The 17,028-nt window shown below is 32.5% G+C and overlaps 1 protein-coding gene across 5 annotated transcripts in view; it reads left to right on the top strand.

Moving 5' to 3' along the window:
• NIPBL (NIPBL cohesin loading factor) overlaps positions 1-17,028 on the top strand; it is a 185,028-nt gene that overhangs the window by 129,220 nt on the left and 38,780 nt on the right. For all 5 annotated transcript variants that reach the window (XM_034657010.1, XM_002923367.3, XM_011230031.2 and 2 more), the window contains 14 exons: positions 980-1,211; positions 2,011-2,162; positions 2,733-2,813; positions 3,516-3,616; positions 4,983-5,121; positions 6,978-7,060; positions 7,637-7,769; positions 8,619-8,762; positions 11,308-11,397; positions 12,461-12,675; positions 12,781-12,883; positions 13,502-13,600; positions 13,691-13,837; positions 16,175-16,309. In XM_034657010.1, coding sequence (XP_034512901.1) covers positions 980-1,211; positions 2,011-2,162; positions 2,733-2,813; positions 3,516-3,616; positions 4,983-5,121; positions 6,978-7,060; positions 7,637-7,769; positions 8,619-8,762; positions 11,308-11,397; positions 12,461-12,675; positions 12,781-12,883; positions 13,502-13,600; positions 13,691-13,837; positions 16,175-16,309 — 1,854 coding nt within the window. The remainder of the gene's footprint in view (positions 1-979; positions 1,212-2,010; positions 2,163-2,732; positions 2,814-3,515; positions 3,617-4,982; positions 5,122-6,977; positions 7,061-7,636; positions 7,770-8,618; positions 8,763-11,307; positions 11,398-12,460; positions 12,676-12,780; positions 12,884-13,501; positions 13,601-13,690; positions 13,838-16,174; positions 16,310-17,028) is intronic.

Here is a 17,028-nt window from a genome sequence, read left to right as displayed (position 1 = left end):
GGCGAAATTAGGAGATAGAGCATATTATTATTTTTTTATTTTTTTTATTATATTATGTTAGTTACCATACAGTACATCCCTGGTTTTTGATGTAAAGTTCGATGATTCATTAGTTGTGTATAACACCCAGTGCACCATGCAATATGTGCCCTCCCCACCACCCATCACCAGCCTATCCCATTCCCCCACCCCCCCAAAGCCCTCAGTTTGTTTCTCAGAGTCCATAATCTCTCATGCTTCATTCCCCCTTCTGATTACCCCCCCTTTCTTTATCCCTTTCTTCTCCTACCGATCTTCCTAGTTCTTATGTTCCATAGATGAGAGAAACCATATGATAATTGTCTTTCTGCTTGACTTATTTCACTTAGCATTATCTCCTCCAGTGCCGTCCATGTTGCACCAAATGTTGAGAAATCGTTCTTTTTGATAGCTGAGTAGTATTCCATTGTATACTTCTTAATCCAGTCATCTGTTGAAGGGCATCTCGGCTCCTTTCACAATTTGGCTATTGTGGACACTGCTGCTATGAACATTGGGGTGCATATGGCCCTTCTCTTCACTACATCTGTATCTTTGGGGTAAATACCCAGTAGTGCAATGGCTGGATCATAGGGTAGCTCAATTTTTAAGTTTTTAAGGAACCTGCCCCCTGTTTTCCAGAGAAGATAGAGTATATTATGTTTGAAAACTTTGAAACAAAAATCTTAAAGTAACATTAGTATTTGTACTTCATTCCTGATGTTCATGAACATACTTGTACGTGCACTGGGGCGCCTGGCTGGCTCAGTCAGTAGAGCACATGGCTCTTTATCCTTGGGCTCATGAGTTCAAGCACCACATTGGGCATAGAGCTTACTTTTTAAAAAAATGTACATACATCGGAACACTTACCATGAAAATCAAATACATCATAATTTTTTAATATTTTAACCTATAAGTGTGTTTATTTCCATTTCATTAACAATGTGCTGTTTTATAGAATAACGATACTGAAGAAGAAGAAAGATTATGGAGAGACCTTATTATGGAGAGAGTTACAAAATCAGCAGATGCCTGTCTTACAACTATCAATATTATGACATCCCCTAACATGCCAAAAGCTGTATATATTGAGGATGTAATTGAAAGAGTTATACAATACACTAAATTTCATTTGCAGAATACACTCTATCCTCAGTATGATCCTGTTTACAGATTAGATCCTCACGGAGGTTAGTTTGCCTTTTATATTGATAGTTTTTAGTATTATGTCAAAGTTATCTGTTATATAATTTTATGTTAGACAGGTCAGAATGCAATAACTTAAAATGGCACAAAAATTACTAGATCATATAAATTGTAATAAATACTGGCTTTGATTTGACTAGGGTATAGAACTTTTAGTTAATCCAGTACTTGTTCAAGTATAATTTCTTTAGCAAATATTTACATACAATGGAAGTAATTTCTACTGGTCAGGGAAAATTCCAGATGATATTAACTTCTGGTTCTATTTATCACTTCACCTTAATTTTATGCAGAATATTAGTTATCCACAAAATGGATTGATTGAAGATGTATGATCTTTCTCTTATTTATAACTTTTATAAATAAATGAACAGTGAAATAGTTAACGTGTACATTTAACAAGAGGGGGACATACTTGGTTTATGAATAATCTACAGTTAATTACTTATTGTTTAATAATCGCAAGTTAATTTAAAGGGAAATGAAATCTTACTGCCCTGCATCAATGAGAAAAAAGAGAAGAAGATACATATTTTACAAGAATTTAGTATCTACTGGAATGTGCCATAGAGTATCTGTTACAAGAATGATTACTTGCTATCTGAATATCCCTAGAGAATAATTTTGTTTTAATAAATAACCAGCTTTATTTGCCAGCTTATACTTTTATATAGCACGCCCCCAGAAAAAGTGTTCCCTTAATTCAGAAAAGTTTTATTACTGTTTATTAAAAACTATTAAAAGTTGATAAATTACTTGTTTGAAATTTTTCTTTCATTTTAGGAGGTTTGTTAAGTTCAAAGGCAAAACGGGCTAAATGTTCTACCCATAAGCAGAGAGTAATAGTAATGCTTTATAATAAAGTTTGTGACATTGTTAGCAGCTTATCAGAATTGCTAGAGATACAGCTTCTTACAGACACAACAATTCTTCAGGTAAGTTTTTTTTTTTTTTTAAGCATTTTGTTACATTTCTAGACCAAATGATACAAGAATAGAGGGTCTAACTGAGTTCAGTATAACCTTGCTCAGTAGTAATGCCAGCACTGTGTTAATTTTTCCATTCAGAATATATATATATAATGAGAAATACAAGTCCAGGGAAGTTTAAAAAAAAAAAAAAACATTTAGGGCAAAAGATAGGTGAATGTAGTATAAACTCTAAACTCTAAATTCTTTGAATGGTAAATAATTACTTCCTTTGAAATATGTCAGAATATTTTCATCCAGAGTAGCAAAATGTATTATTTATTTATACTGTAACATTTATCAACCCAAAATGTGGAGATCAGAGGAATGGTGGCTATGAAAAGAAAATATGTACTAATGTGCTTGAGGGTGAAAGGAGCAGAGAAAGAATTAGATCGATACTAATGATTAGTGAGGGGAGACGAAATGCCCTCTCAGTTTTTTCCAGTAAGTTTATGAATATTTTGGAATTTGGTTAAGGTAAAATGTTGCCAAAATCAACTAGAGATGTATACTGATTACTTCTTGTGTGTACAGGTATCATCAATGGGAATAACACCATTTTTTGTGGAAAATGTCAGTGAACTACAGTTATGTGCCATTAAGTTAGTCACTGCAGTAAGTATAAATTCATACTTGTAGTTATCCCCCCGAAAAATAATATATCATTTAATCTAAATTTGCAAAAATTAATGCAGATTGAAGTTTTCCATAGATTTATTTCAGCATAAGGACTATTTTTGTGTGCCTTATATTTTAAACTCTTCTAAATTTTTATTTTATTTAAATTCAATTAATTAACATAGAATGTATTAATTAGTTTCAGAGATAGAGTTCAGTGATTCATCAGTCTTAGATAATACCCAGTGCTCATTACATCATGTGCCTCCTTAATGTCCATCACCCAGTTACCCCATCCCTCCACCCTTCTCCCCTCCAGCAACCCTGTTTGTTTCCTGTGATGGTTTGTCTTCCTCTCTTATTTTGTCTTATTTTTCCCCTCTAACTTTAAAAAAAATATTTCAGTTAATAATTCTTTAATATCTACAATTAAACCAGAATTGTTTAAAATCATTTAAATTTTGTCTTTCCATCTCCACAATAGTATACTCCTCTAAATGAAACTAGTATACCTCTAGCTTCTACAAGAATGTTGTAATTAATGGTGAAAAAGTTGTGTAAATTAAGTCACTGTCACTGAGGATGTTGAAAATGTTTTCATTGTAAATGGCAGGTGATATTTTTTATCATGTGATATATCATTTTTGTTTTCAAATAGTTATAATAAACTAAATTTGAAATTTTATAATTACTAAATAGGTATTCTCAAGATATGAAAAACATAGGCAGTTAATTTTGGAAGAAATTTTTACTTCACTTGCAAGATTACCAACCAGCAAGAGGAGTTTGAGGAACTTCAGGTAACTAATTATAGCAAAGTCTAAGTACAGTGAAGAATTACATTGTATTGTAGTCCTTATAAATTTATTCCTTATCATCTGTGATTTTTATTTTAGTGATCAAATAAAAGAGAGGCAATTCAGTCAGAGCAGCATGAAGAATAGCTTAGATATGTGAAAAAGCAGTGTGCATTTGAGGGACTTAAAGAAGTTCATTGATTCTCAGGTGTAAAGATCTGGGGTTTTTCAGTCATGATGCTGTTGACATTTTGGGCAGTTAATACTTTGTTGTGGAAGACTGCTCTGTACATGGTAAGATGCTTAGCAGCATCCCTGACCTATAACTCCTAGATGACAAGAGAACCACCTACCCACCCCCTTCCAGTTGTGACAACCAAAATTTTCTCCAGACACTGGCAGATGTCCCCTGAGGGGCACAATCATCCCTGATTAAGCCATGATAGGAAATATGGCTTGAAAAAGTCAAAGACAATTTAAGTGTTTTATAAGTCATACTAAGGAACTTGGATTTAATCCTTTATACAGTAGGAAGTCATTAAATAGTATTTTTAAAAGCTTGAAGATTACTCTGGCAGCAGTATGGAGAATAGACATGGAGATTAAATGCTCTTAAATCACTAAGCACAGGGTAACAAAGAAATGTTATCCACTGATGTAGTTAGCATTATTGTCTTTGTTGTCATAGGGAATCATCATCATTATCATAACTATTATAATATCCTAAGTATTAAGTGTGTTGACCTGGTATATAGGGTTATATTGAGATTGCTTTGAAGGCTGTCTTATGTAAAATAATTATTTTTACCTTAATTTTTTGGACTAATTGTATATAGTCTATTAAACCTGAAGAAAAGCTATCAGCATATAAGAAAATTCTTACACCTTTACAGTATCTTTAGAATTAAAGATTTAAATTTGGTTTTTTATATTCTGTGCCACTGCCCTCATAGCCTAGCACAGATGATCAAGAGCTGACTGTGTAGCAGATTTTAATAAGAAAATGAATACCAGAATTTATGGGCATTTGGAAATCTAGAAGACAATTTCCTCATTTTAAAAATCATTTGATATTTTTCATGTATAAATCTTTGTCTGCAGTGCATATAGAGTATAGAAATTTGTATTAAATATTGCATTTTCCTTTGACTATTTGACTATTTTAATTTTCTAAGTATGTATAGACATCGAATTGGTACTTTTTCTAATTTATTAAAAATAATTAGACTTAAGGACACTATTACAAGCACTAAAGATAATGCCTAGAAATGTTAGTAAAGCATCCTGAAATTTTCAGATGATAGATAACATGTAGAGTGAAATTCTCTTCATTCTTTGTATGATTTAAATATTTTCTTCTCCATTAAAGGTTAAATAGTAGTGATATGGATGGAGAGCCCATGTATATTCAGATGGTTACAGCCCTGGTTTTACAACTAATTCAGTGTGTTGTACACTTACCATCATCAGAGAAGGACTCCAATTCAGAAGAGGACTCAAATAAAAAAGTAAGGAATCTTTTATAACTTTGTACTTTTATAGGAAGAAGCTCCTGAAGTTCTTAATTAGGGCTTTATGGCTGGTCTTTAGGATCCTTGTAGAGCACTAGACTAATTTTTAGGAAACATGAGTTCTGGTACTGACTATTTTGTCATGAGACATACGGATCATTTTAATCCGAGGTTTGTTTCTTCAGCTATAAAATGAGAATGATAATAGCTAACAAGCCTTTCATACCAACCACTAAGTCTGAAGTTAGATAGTGAATGTGCAAGTGAATATTATAATATGTGATATCTGTACTACTGCGTAACATAATTGTAATATAATTAATGTAATTCTCATGCAGAAGATGAGTTTATGGGGCGCCTGGGTGGCACAGCGGTTAAGCGTCTGCCTTCGGCTCAGGGCGTGATCCCGGCGTTATGGGATCGAGGCCCCACGTCAGGCTCCTCTGCTGTGAGCCTGCTTCTTCCTCTCCCACTCCCCCTGCTTGTGTTCCCTCTCTCGNAAATAAATAAATAAAATCTTTAAAAAAAAAAAAAAAAAAAGAAGATGAGTTTATGCCTCACTGTTGAGTAACTATAAGATTTGCTTTTGGTTTTGTAGCTTTTACCCATCAAAGCTTACAATTTTTCCAGGTTCTTATAGTATTATTAAAGGTTAAAAAGAAACAGGAATGATTTTGTTTCTCTCTTGTGTTTTTTCATAATTTTGTGTATGTGTATAGTAGTATATAATTAAGTAAATAACTGAAAAATGCCTATCAAAAATTTGAGGTCACTGTCCCAATCTCATTTTTTTCCCTCCAATCTTTCCTTCCTTATCTTTGGTGGCAGGTATCACGAGAATGTTTATCTCCCTCCATTTATTTATTTATTTATTTATTTGCATACATTTGACGTAGAATTTTTTAAACTTATGTAAATGATATAGTGACATATTTATAGCTATTTTTTTCAGTCAACGTTGTTTTTAGTACATAATAACTAATACCAGATTCTCTGGCATATAACTATATCACGACTTAGGAGTTTCTCTAGGTACGCTTAGAAGTAGAATATTAAAATCATAGTGTACATGTATTTTTTTGTGTACGTGTATTTTTAACTTTACTAGAACTTGTCAGTTTGCTCAAAAAAGTCGTATTCTAGCTTACTTTCTTTCTTTTAGATTTTGCCTAGTCTAGTCAGTCTGAAATGATACCATGTTCTATTTTGCATTTTCCTGGTAACTAGTGAGCTTTTTCATATATTTATTCACCTTTGGGTTTCCAAAACTTTGAATTGACTGTTTATAGCTTAATCTTGAAATTTCTCATGAAGGAATTAAATTTTCTTTTGTATTGTATTGCAGCATTTCCTAAACTTTGAACTTGAAATGGCTTTTTCTAAATTCTTTTTGTATTTTCAATCAATTTCTTCATCTTCTGACCTAGATCATAAGAAATTATTGATACTGCATTTGCTAACCACATGTTACTCTTTCATATTTTAATAAACTAAAATGAACTCAATATTTTTATTTAGTTTTTACAAAGTATTGAAATGTGTTTACTAATTGTAGCTTCTGTCTTTATATATAAAAAGAATAGTTTAAGCTTCTTTTTTTAGAGAGGTAAGAGGGGGAGAGGCAGAGGGAGGGAGAGAGGAAGCTTAAGCAGACTCCATTCCCATAACAGTGCTTGATCTCATGACCCTGAGAAATCAAGAGTTGATGCTTAACTGTCTGAGCCACCCAGGTGCCCCATTAACTTCTTATTGTTTAAATGTGTCACCCCTTTTCAGTAATAATATGACAGTAGCAACAAACTTATTTTTCTATTATTTCTTTTATCTATGTAAATTCATTTTTCTCAATCTAGGTTGACCAAGATGTTGTCATTACCAACTCTTATGAAACAGCCATGAGAACAGCCCAAAACTTCCTTTCCATCTTCCTTAAAAAGTGAGCAAAACTAACATCATACTCTGATTTTTATTTCTGCAGTATAGAAAATAATTCACTTATTTTAGGTAAATGGTTAATCTAATTTCCTCCATAACCTAAATCTTGAATATGTCACCTTGGTCCTTGGTCTCCCTAATCTTTAAAATGAGGCATTTGAAATATTAAAATCTTGGGAACTTACTTATATGTTTGACTCTACAAGTTGAAGTACTAGATTGAAATTCTGTAATTTTTCTTCAGTAAATTTTGCGAGTTCTAATTGGGAAAGTTTGTAGAGAGAGGTTTAGTCAGCCTTCATAAGAATTTGTGGTAATCTAAGAGAAGGAGTGGTCATTTTTAAAAATGTGGTGTACTTGCTGGAAAGTAGTGTTTGTACTAGGCAATAAACGAATTCCCTAGCAGGGGGAAGAATGAAATTTGAGAAATAGATTCATTTTATGCCATGTTATATTTAATGTATTAATTAGATACATTAGATATGGGGAAGAGAAAACTTAGTTAACAAAATTTCAATCATGTTGGTGGACATGTCACCTAAAATTCACAGCCTTTTCACTATTTATCTTCGAACAGATGTGGTAGTAAGCAAGGTGAAGAAGATTACAGACCACTATTTGAAAATTTTGTTCAAGACCTTCTTTCAACAGTCAATAAGCCTGAATGGCCAGCTGCTGAACTACTCCTTAGTTTGTTAGGGAGACTGTTGGTAAGAGTATAGCATTTAAAGATTATTAGATTACTAGAAGACAACATAATGAGGATGTACTCTGATTCACAGATGATGAATTCTTTAAAAATGTGTAAGGAAATATGACCATTGCATCTTTACTTTTGCATGTGCATAACTGTACACAGTATTGTCAGTACTTTGTAGAAAACTTTGAAATCTTGTGATTTTGGTGCTTTCATTTCATTACATAAGATAACAGTGCTTTAAAAACTTTTTTCTTTGGTTTGGAAGTGCTATATTGTTAGTTAAAAGCATCTCAACAGTCATAAGTTACTGCAGTTAATTTCAAAGCATGAAACTGATTAACATGAACACTTTGTCATCGTTAAGAGTATTTTAAAAACATGACACTTTCTAGTTCTCATGTAATACAATAGGAAAATGCAAAGAAATGTTATGATTTCTCTTTTTATTTTTAAAGTATATTTAAACTTGTGCAATGCAGATTGTTACAAAGCTTTTGGGACCTTACATTTTGTGAACCAGAAAATGTATCAATACTATTCTGAAACCAAGATATTTCATAGGCATTAGAATTCCAGCGTAAGAAATTCTTATTCAGCAATATCCCATTTTTCACAAGTAAGCAGTTAGGCCTACATTTAAAGAAAATGACTGTGTTCTTAGGGAGGTTTAATCCATACTTTTTTTTTAATGAAAATGTTCAGATTCCAGAAATTGTCAAAGGCAGTTTCTTATGGAACAGTATCACAAGCAAAAAAAATGTTTAAATTTCAAATAATACAACATAGATTCAGAATTTATATGGTAAATTGCTATTAAAATTTTATAAATTGATTAAGTTAAAATTATTGTTATGTTTAGGTTCACCAATTCAGTAACAAGTCAACAGAGATGGCTTTAAGAGTGGCGTCTCTTGATTACCTTGGAACTGTTGCTGCACGATTAAGGAAAGATGCTGTTACAAGCAAAATGGATCAAGGGTCTATAGAACGAATTTTAAAACAGGTATTGAGATAAAGGATTAAAATTATGCAGATAAATGTTAGTTAAGTACTTTCTTCAGGTATTCTTATATTAGTATTGCATTTCATTTTATTGATTCAAAGTAAGATCTTACATTTCTATAAGTGGGCTATTCAAAAGCCCCATAGAGGAAGTTAATACCTTAGGGTGAATTATAGTGTCTAACAGGAACTATTTAAGTGATTATATAAATCCTTAGTTTACTCTCTGCAAACTGCTTTTATGAATGTATTATGCTGTTTTCTGTTTGGTTTAAGTTTTATTTAAATCTTTAGTTTACTAAGATCATGATTTAGCATTCCTAATAAGTCATTTTATACCTTTGAATTTTGATATATTGGGGAAAGGTGAGGAGGACTTCCTTTCATTTTGTTAGATAGATATTTCATGTCTGGCAGAAAAAATATTTTATTGCTTCACTTATTTTTTTTTAAGTGTGGGTGAGGTGGTAGTAATGCTAAAAGTTACTTAAGAAAATTGGTAGGTAAATGATCTCTAATCCTACCATATACAACTGTTTTCATTTTCTTTCTACTCTTTTTTTTAACATTCATAGCCATATTCGTGCTGGCCATTAGAAATGTCTCTTATAGGGGCGCCTGGGTGGCACAGCGGTTGGGCGTCTGCCTTCAGCTCAGGGCGTGATCCCGGCGTTGTGGGATCGAGCCCCACATCAGGCTCCTCCGCTATGAGCCTGCTTCTTCCTCTCCCACTCCCCTGCTTGTGTTCCCTCTCTCGCTGGCTGTCTCTATCTCTGTCGAATAAATAAATAAAATCTTTAAAAAAAAAAAAAAAGAAAAGAAATGTCTCTTACATTTTTTTAGTATACTTTGTATTTTGAAATAATTTATATTCATAATATAATTTCTATATAAAACTTACAAAAAAGAGGAATAATACAAAGAGTTCCCACAAGGCTTTCACTCAAATTCCTTAATTGTTGATAATTTATAACATCTGCTTTATCCTTGTGCAGTATCTACATGCATGCAAAATATATATGCATATGCATATCTGTGTGTTCATTTTTTTTTCTGAACTATTTGAACAAACTTAATGCCCCAATTACCCTTGAATTTCAAAATATGATTCTCTGCACAAGAAGCACAAATATTAACATCACGGAGGGACTTGCTGGAAATGCAAATTCTCAGGACTCTCCTACTGATTCGGAAATTCCTGTGGGTGGGGCTCAGCATTGTTTTTTGATAGGTCCTCCAGGTGATTCTAATGAATACTGAAGTTTGAGAACCACTGCTTAGTGTATATTTTCTATAAACAAGAACTCTTGTTTAAATATCCCAGTACACTTCTCAAAAGCAAGAAATTACCATTAATACGATACTCCCATGTCATATAATGCAGCCATTCTTATTCTGTTTCATAGGTTATAATTTGTTGCTGTCATTATTTTAATGCTCGTATTGTCCTAGATATAACCAGTGAAAGCCCCTTTTAGCTGGCTTTTATATCTTTTTGATAGATTCCCATCTTTCTTTGAGAACTTTGTGGCACAACAAGATGTTTCAGGATCCTCGATCATCTTTTACTTTCCTTGTCTCAGCCCTAGAATCTGCCATTTTTCCAAATACTACTAGTTTTTTTTATTGGAGAATGGTAATTGAGAAACCAAGATCTAGGTGCCAGGTTCCTTTCAGTATTTCTTAGAGTGGATGTAGGACTTCTTTGTTACATTTGATCATGTAGATTGTACATTTTAAAACTTGAGGGGGAGGGGTCATTTGTAAATATTCTTATGGTTCTTGACATATTTCCACCTTGCTTTTGGATGTTTACAGTGTCCTAGTTTACAGTGCTATGATGAATTTCTCCGTGTATCAGTTTTGCCACATTCTTAGAACATGGGTTATTCTAATCTTTGTTTTCTACTTAGAGATATTCTAAACCATATTGGCATTTTGTGTGGTAAAGCTAGAGTATAAGCTGTAGGCATGAATGTCAGCTCACAGTTTCTTGCTATGTATTGTTCAGGACCTAAAGATTTAGTATCTTTCTGCTCCTAGATCAAGTGAACAGCCCACCTACTGTATATTTAATATCCTATATGAAATAAGTACTGTTTTGTATTATAAATAAAAGTATTTCTCTTCCAGATTTTTTAAATATCCCAAAGACACCTATAACACATAGTAAAATAGATAATAACAGTTTCCATTTTTAGATTAAAAGTTTGGAATTGCCTCTTTTTTCCCATATAGAATAGCAGTGGTAGGACCTTCACATCTCTGAATACTTAACACATTATTCTGATAATTTTTGTGTCCACTACCTATGCACCGCCTTCAAAAAAAGATGACATATAGTTCATAAAAATAAAGGCCAGTCCCATATTATCAATTAATAATGTTTTTCAAAAGTAGCATTTTTTTCCTTTCAGTTGGTATACTTATATTTTCATTTTTTTATCATTTATCAGTTTTTTCCCTCAGATTTGTGTCTACAACTAGATAAATTATTAAAGTACACTAGTAATATCCTTTTTGTTCTTACTTGGTTTATTTTGTAGGTTTCAGGAGGAGAAGATGAAATACAACAACTGCAGAAAGCATTGCTTGATTACTTGGATGAAAACACTGAGACCGATCCTTCACTAGTGGTAGGACTCTTTTCTCCCTTTTTTGGAAGTAACACATCAAATTAAAATTGGGTCTGAAAGAAAATTGGGAAGTGTCCTGAAAAGGAAAGTTACTTGGAATACTGATTTTTGAAACAAAAGGATACTTGATGATCTAAACAAAAAAGAATGATTATAGATTCATTTGTCTTATATGGAACTCTGGTACAGATGTTATATTACACTAAAATGGTGTGACATGAGCAATAGACATCTTTCCATATTTATCTTTGAGACTGAGCTAGATCATTGCTTCTCACAGTGGACATGGCCCAGGTTGTGCTTGATGTGATCTATTAGCATATGAAAAGATAGTATTAGAATTCTATGTGTATATTTATCTTTAAATATAATCCTTAGTTATATTTTTATGTATCTTATATACAAATTATCAGTATAATAGGTTCATATATAAAATTTATAAAACTGTATTAGGAAACTGTGCATTTATTAGGGTACTTTTAAAATTTTTTTTGCTGACGGGATATACAGTCTAAAGAGATAACTAAGCTTTTCAGCCAACTACAGCTAGTTTTCAGTCTGCATTGAAAGGAACAGATTATAGGTGTGCCTCAGTGTTAAAATATTTCAGTAATAACTGGCTGTGTATTTCTTAAAGAAGTAAGGTGATATCTTGAAAGTAACTAGAGTTTTTACCTTTAGCCCTGTATCCTATTGTTCTAAACGTTCCCAGTTTACCTGTCATCTATCTAATTTTACTGACCTATGTGTGATACTGTCCTTTGTTAAGTAATGGATAGTAGTATTCTAGATTTAATACAACTGTGTTTATCAAATTATCTTTTGACATCATTAATACAAGTGTTAAGACAAAGTAAAATAATAAGTTTTCTATCATTCAACAGTCAAACCTTCCAGCTTTCTTAAAATGTGTCTTTATCTGCTTGAAGTTGCTTTAAAGTACACCTTAATATTTATTCCTTATAGTGGGCACTTTATCAGTGGTTTGGAAATGTTGTTACTAATTTCATTTTGAAATTTTGTTAATTCGTCAAGCTCAAGTCTTAATCTATTTTCTTTTCAGTTTTCTCGCAAATTCTATATAGCCCAGTGGTTCCGTGACACAACTCTGGAAACAGAAAAAGCAATGAAATCGCAAAAAGATGAAGAATCGTCTGAAGGAACACATCATGCGAAGGAAGTTGAGACAACTGGTCAAATCATGCATCGAGCTGAAAACCGGAAAAAGTTTCTTAGAAGCATTATCAAAACCACACCTTCTCAGTTCAGCACATTAAAGTAAGATCCAGAGAGAAAGCATCTTACATTTTCAGTTATGTCTCTGATACCTATTTATCTGCTTTGCAAAAAAATTAAATAAAATTTAATGACTTTTTGTTGTAGGATGAACTCTGATACTGTGGACTATGATGATGCTTGTTTGATTGTTCGCTACTTGGCCTCTATGAGGCCGTTTGCCCAGAGCTTTGATATTTATTTGACACAGGTAAACTGGACCAGAATTCCTTATGCAATGATATTGATTTTTCTGATTATGGGTATTTGTGGGGTAGTATGTCTCTTCCCACTGTTGAGAACAGATATTTTAAAAGATTATGAAAGTAGCATTTATTTCTGTGTTTCATATGTGTTAAAGGTCTTTTTTTTTTTTGCATGCCTTTTACATATTGATTGTTGTTTTACAGATAAATGGGTATATATCTGTATGAGTATACATATGTGGTATAGGTGGAATGATGTTATAAAAATAAATTATCCAATTACCAAATTATTACTTAAATGATACTAAATATCCTGAATTAGTTACTCATAACAAGGTTTTAATAGGGCTACGTGTCCTTGCAAATGAAACATAGCAATAAAAAACAAGTTTAATTGAGAATGCCAGGATAAAGGAAAGGCCCTAAGGTATAGAATGCATCACTTACTGTACTGACCTTCAAGTTAAAACTTTGGATCAGTAAGATAACATCTTTTACTCATGTAAAAGTTAAAAGGATGTAAATACAATATTTATTTTCATTTCTTTTGCATGTTTTCATGCTATATTTTGTTAAATGTTACATGTTCTAAAATTTTGAAAATATCAATGTTTGCTTGGCAGATCCTTCGAGTTCTTGGTGAAAACGCAATTGCCGTTCGAACAAAAGCAATGAAGTGTTTATCTGAGGTTGTTGCTGTAGACCCCAGTATTCTAGCAAGGGTAAAGAACAGCACAAGTGATTTTTCTTATTTGAGTACTATGTTCAAGTTAAAATATTAGCTCTACTTATTTTCTTCATTTTTCCTTTAGCTTGATATGCAACGAGGAGTTCATGGACGATTAATGGATAACTCCACTAGTGTTCGAGAAGCAGCAGTAGAGTTATTAGGTCGATTTGTTCTTTGTCGACCTCAGCTTGCTGAGCAGTATTATGATATGCTGATTGAAAGAATATTGGTATGTTTGCTTTGTCATTTTTATTGTGATTCATAAATACAATTTTGCCTTTCTAGTATCACATTTTTTTAATTATTAAACTAGAAAAGTAGATCTCAATTGTATATTTATATTGCCTAATCCCTATACTGTAGCAACTTTCTAAAGGGGGACATGTTTCTCCCTCCCCCCCCACTACCCCAGAAAACCTGTCAATGTTTATTTCACATACACACCCTAAAAACAGTTTAAACCAGATTAAAAATTAAAAGCTAAGGTTTGTGACCCTATAGTGCTGACAAGTAAGTGGGTTGGAAGACAGGGGAAGCTAACAGGTACTCCTGGTCAAGAATCGAATCCAGAAAGTGGTCCTGGACAGTAGAGCACTGGGCAGATTCTAGGCTCCAGTCTTCCAGATTTAGAAAGCAGAGAAAAGGTCCTCCGTTCTTACCTTACCTTGAGCTGAGAGCTAGGAGTCCTAATGATTGGACAGAGTGCCAGCAAGGGCAGCCCACTCAGCCCCAGGCTGAACTGAAGAAGGACATGTTTCAAGAGGAGGACTGCTCAATACTGTAAAACAAATCATTGTTGAAAATTGGACTCCTTTTTTCAGTTACTACTGCCTTTTAATGATGCAAGTTTATATTAAGTAAATGATAGGAACTACAGTGGCATAAATATTTTGGACAGGAATCTAGAGTAAATTTATATATACGTATATAAACAGGAACAAATATTTCATTGAGAGCTAAGTGCAGAATTTTGGTATCTGACAATATTTTTGGATCCTTTTTGTATATCTTCATGTTTCCTTAAAGCTGAATTATGACAAGCTTTAGACACCCGCAAATGAAATGAGAAAGCCGTTTGAGTCTTAAGAACAAACCTAAGAAATACTGTTTAAGATATTCTTTTCTTGTATGTCATGGAATTCTCTGGCCCTGAAGTCTTTTCCTGGAAAAGGAAACAGGAAGCACTGGCATTACAGAATATCTGTGGAATGTCCACATCACCCACTGCAAGCATATTGATTTCTCTTAACTCAGCAGAAGTGTTATCGGACACAGGATTGGGTACTCCCACAGTGACAAAGAGTTTATCACCTTTAGTCAGCTGTCAGAATATATTTGACTGAGTTCAAGATAATTTCAGCTTCAACTAGCATAAAATCTTGACTGAAACAAAGAATTTAAGGGAAGTGTGGAAGAAATTTTTTCCTTTTAGTGCCTTAGTCTTTTCAAGAATGAAAGGTAAAATCAGTAAGATTCTCAAAGCTAATGAACTGACAACACCTACCCAAGTAGTATATCCTAAAATATTTTCGTGATTGTCAGACTGCATAATGGAAATAATTTTGTACATTAAGTGTCCAATGCTTTTTATTTATTTTTANGCCGGGATCACGCCCTGAGCCGAAGGCAGATGCTTAACCGCTGTGCCACCCAGGCGCCCCATTTTTATTTATTTTTAAAAATCTTTAATTATGAAACTTTGTGAAGGGTCATAGTGCAGTGAACACTCATGTATCTACCCCTGTATTTCATTTCTATTTTTTGCTAAATTAGTCTAAATTAAATCAAACATTTTGTTACTTCTTCTGTGGATACTTCAGCCCACCTCTCCAAAAAATGTGGGTACTGCCCTAATAAACTAAAACCATTACCTCACCCAACCAAATTAACAGTCTCTAAATATCATCTGATCACCAGATTATATTCAAATTCTCCAATTGTCCCAAAATTGGTGGAAAAAATTTATTTTCCAGCCTTTTTTTTTTTTTTAAACAGAGTCCAGTCTAAGATCGTACTTTGCATTTGGTGATCATGTTTTAAAATTTAGAGTATTCTCTTTTTTGTACACTTTCCCCATGACATTGACTCATTTAAAAAGACCAGAGTCAGTCTTGTTATTTCCTCATAGTTTTGTTTAATTTGTTCTTTTGTTTCTTGTATTTCTTATTAACCATAAGATGATAGGGACAATAGTTCTATTAGATTTAGGTTTAACACTTTTGTTAAAAGTACTTCATATGCTGTTTAAGTGCCACTATTCTAAAAGCTTCATATTTGTTATCCCATTTAATTGTCGTGAGCTTATGTTCTAGTATCGTGTTCAGTGCTATTTAATATTTTTGCATGTCTTAGATATCAAATTTTAAAAATAAAACAATATGATAACCCATATTTATTGTAACATTAATAAGAAAGCATAGAAAGAGGAAATATATAGACCATCTTTATCATGTTAATAGTCAATAGACTGCTTGATGGTATTTATTTTCTAATTTCATTTTATCACATTTCATACATCTGAGCATCTTGATTTTTCTGATATTTAAAAATACTTCTCTGTTCTTAGGATACTGGTATCAGTGTCAGGAAAAGGGTAATAAAGATTCTAAGAGACATCTGTATTGAACAACCAACGTTTCCAAAAATTACAGAAATGTGTGTAAAAATGATTCGCAGAGTCAATGATGAAGAGGGCATTAAGGTAAGATGAAATGGTGACTACTTTAAAATTCACTTTGCATTAGTGTTTTAAATAAGTGTTTATTGTATCTAAATTTGTTGATATATGTGTAAAATATGACTCTAAAGCTTTATAAGCAAATCAACATTTTTTATTATAAATTCAAAAAAGACATATTTTCTTATATTTTTATTTCTAGATCTTACATTAATAAAATCTGATATTTCTCAACCAATTAAATTATAATATTGAATGTCTTTATAGTGATTACATTACACGTAGGAAGTTTATTATTGAATTAGTATTTGGTTTTCTAAGTTAAATACTTCTTTGAAAGTTTAATCTTGTTCATTAATGAATTTATGTGTATATGATTGCCTGTATATTTGTTTTTGTGTTTGTTTTTAGCAACTTCTCCCCAAAGGTAGTAAAAATATTTTTTAGTTTGATCAAAAACATTTGCGTGTATACTATGCAGATTTCCTAGGCTAGGCATAGTATCACCTATTTAAAATTTTTACCAATTGAAAAAGATTATAAATTTAAGAAATTAATGATTGTTTTTAAAAGTGTTTGATGCCAAAAATTCCTCGTAGTCTGTTTTGATTAGTTATATATAGCTTTGGGACTTTTTTTTTTTTTTTTTAATTCTTTGCCTGCCATGGAGCTTGAACTCATGACGCAGGGATCAAAGGAGTTGCATGCTCTACTGACTGAGCCAGTCAGGTGCTCCAACTTTG

This window comes from Ailuropoda melanoleuca, chromosome 3 (assembly GCF_002007445.2).
Source record: "Ailuropoda melanoleuca isolate Jingjing chromosome 3, ASM200744v2, whole genome shotgun sequence".
Taxonomy (NCBI): domain Eukaryota; kingdom Metazoa; phylum Chordata; class Mammalia; order Carnivora; family Ursidae; genus Ailuropoda; species Ailuropoda melanoleuca.
Note: the sequence above shows the minus strand (reverse complement) of the source record. Positions and strands in the feature narration are given on the sequence as shown.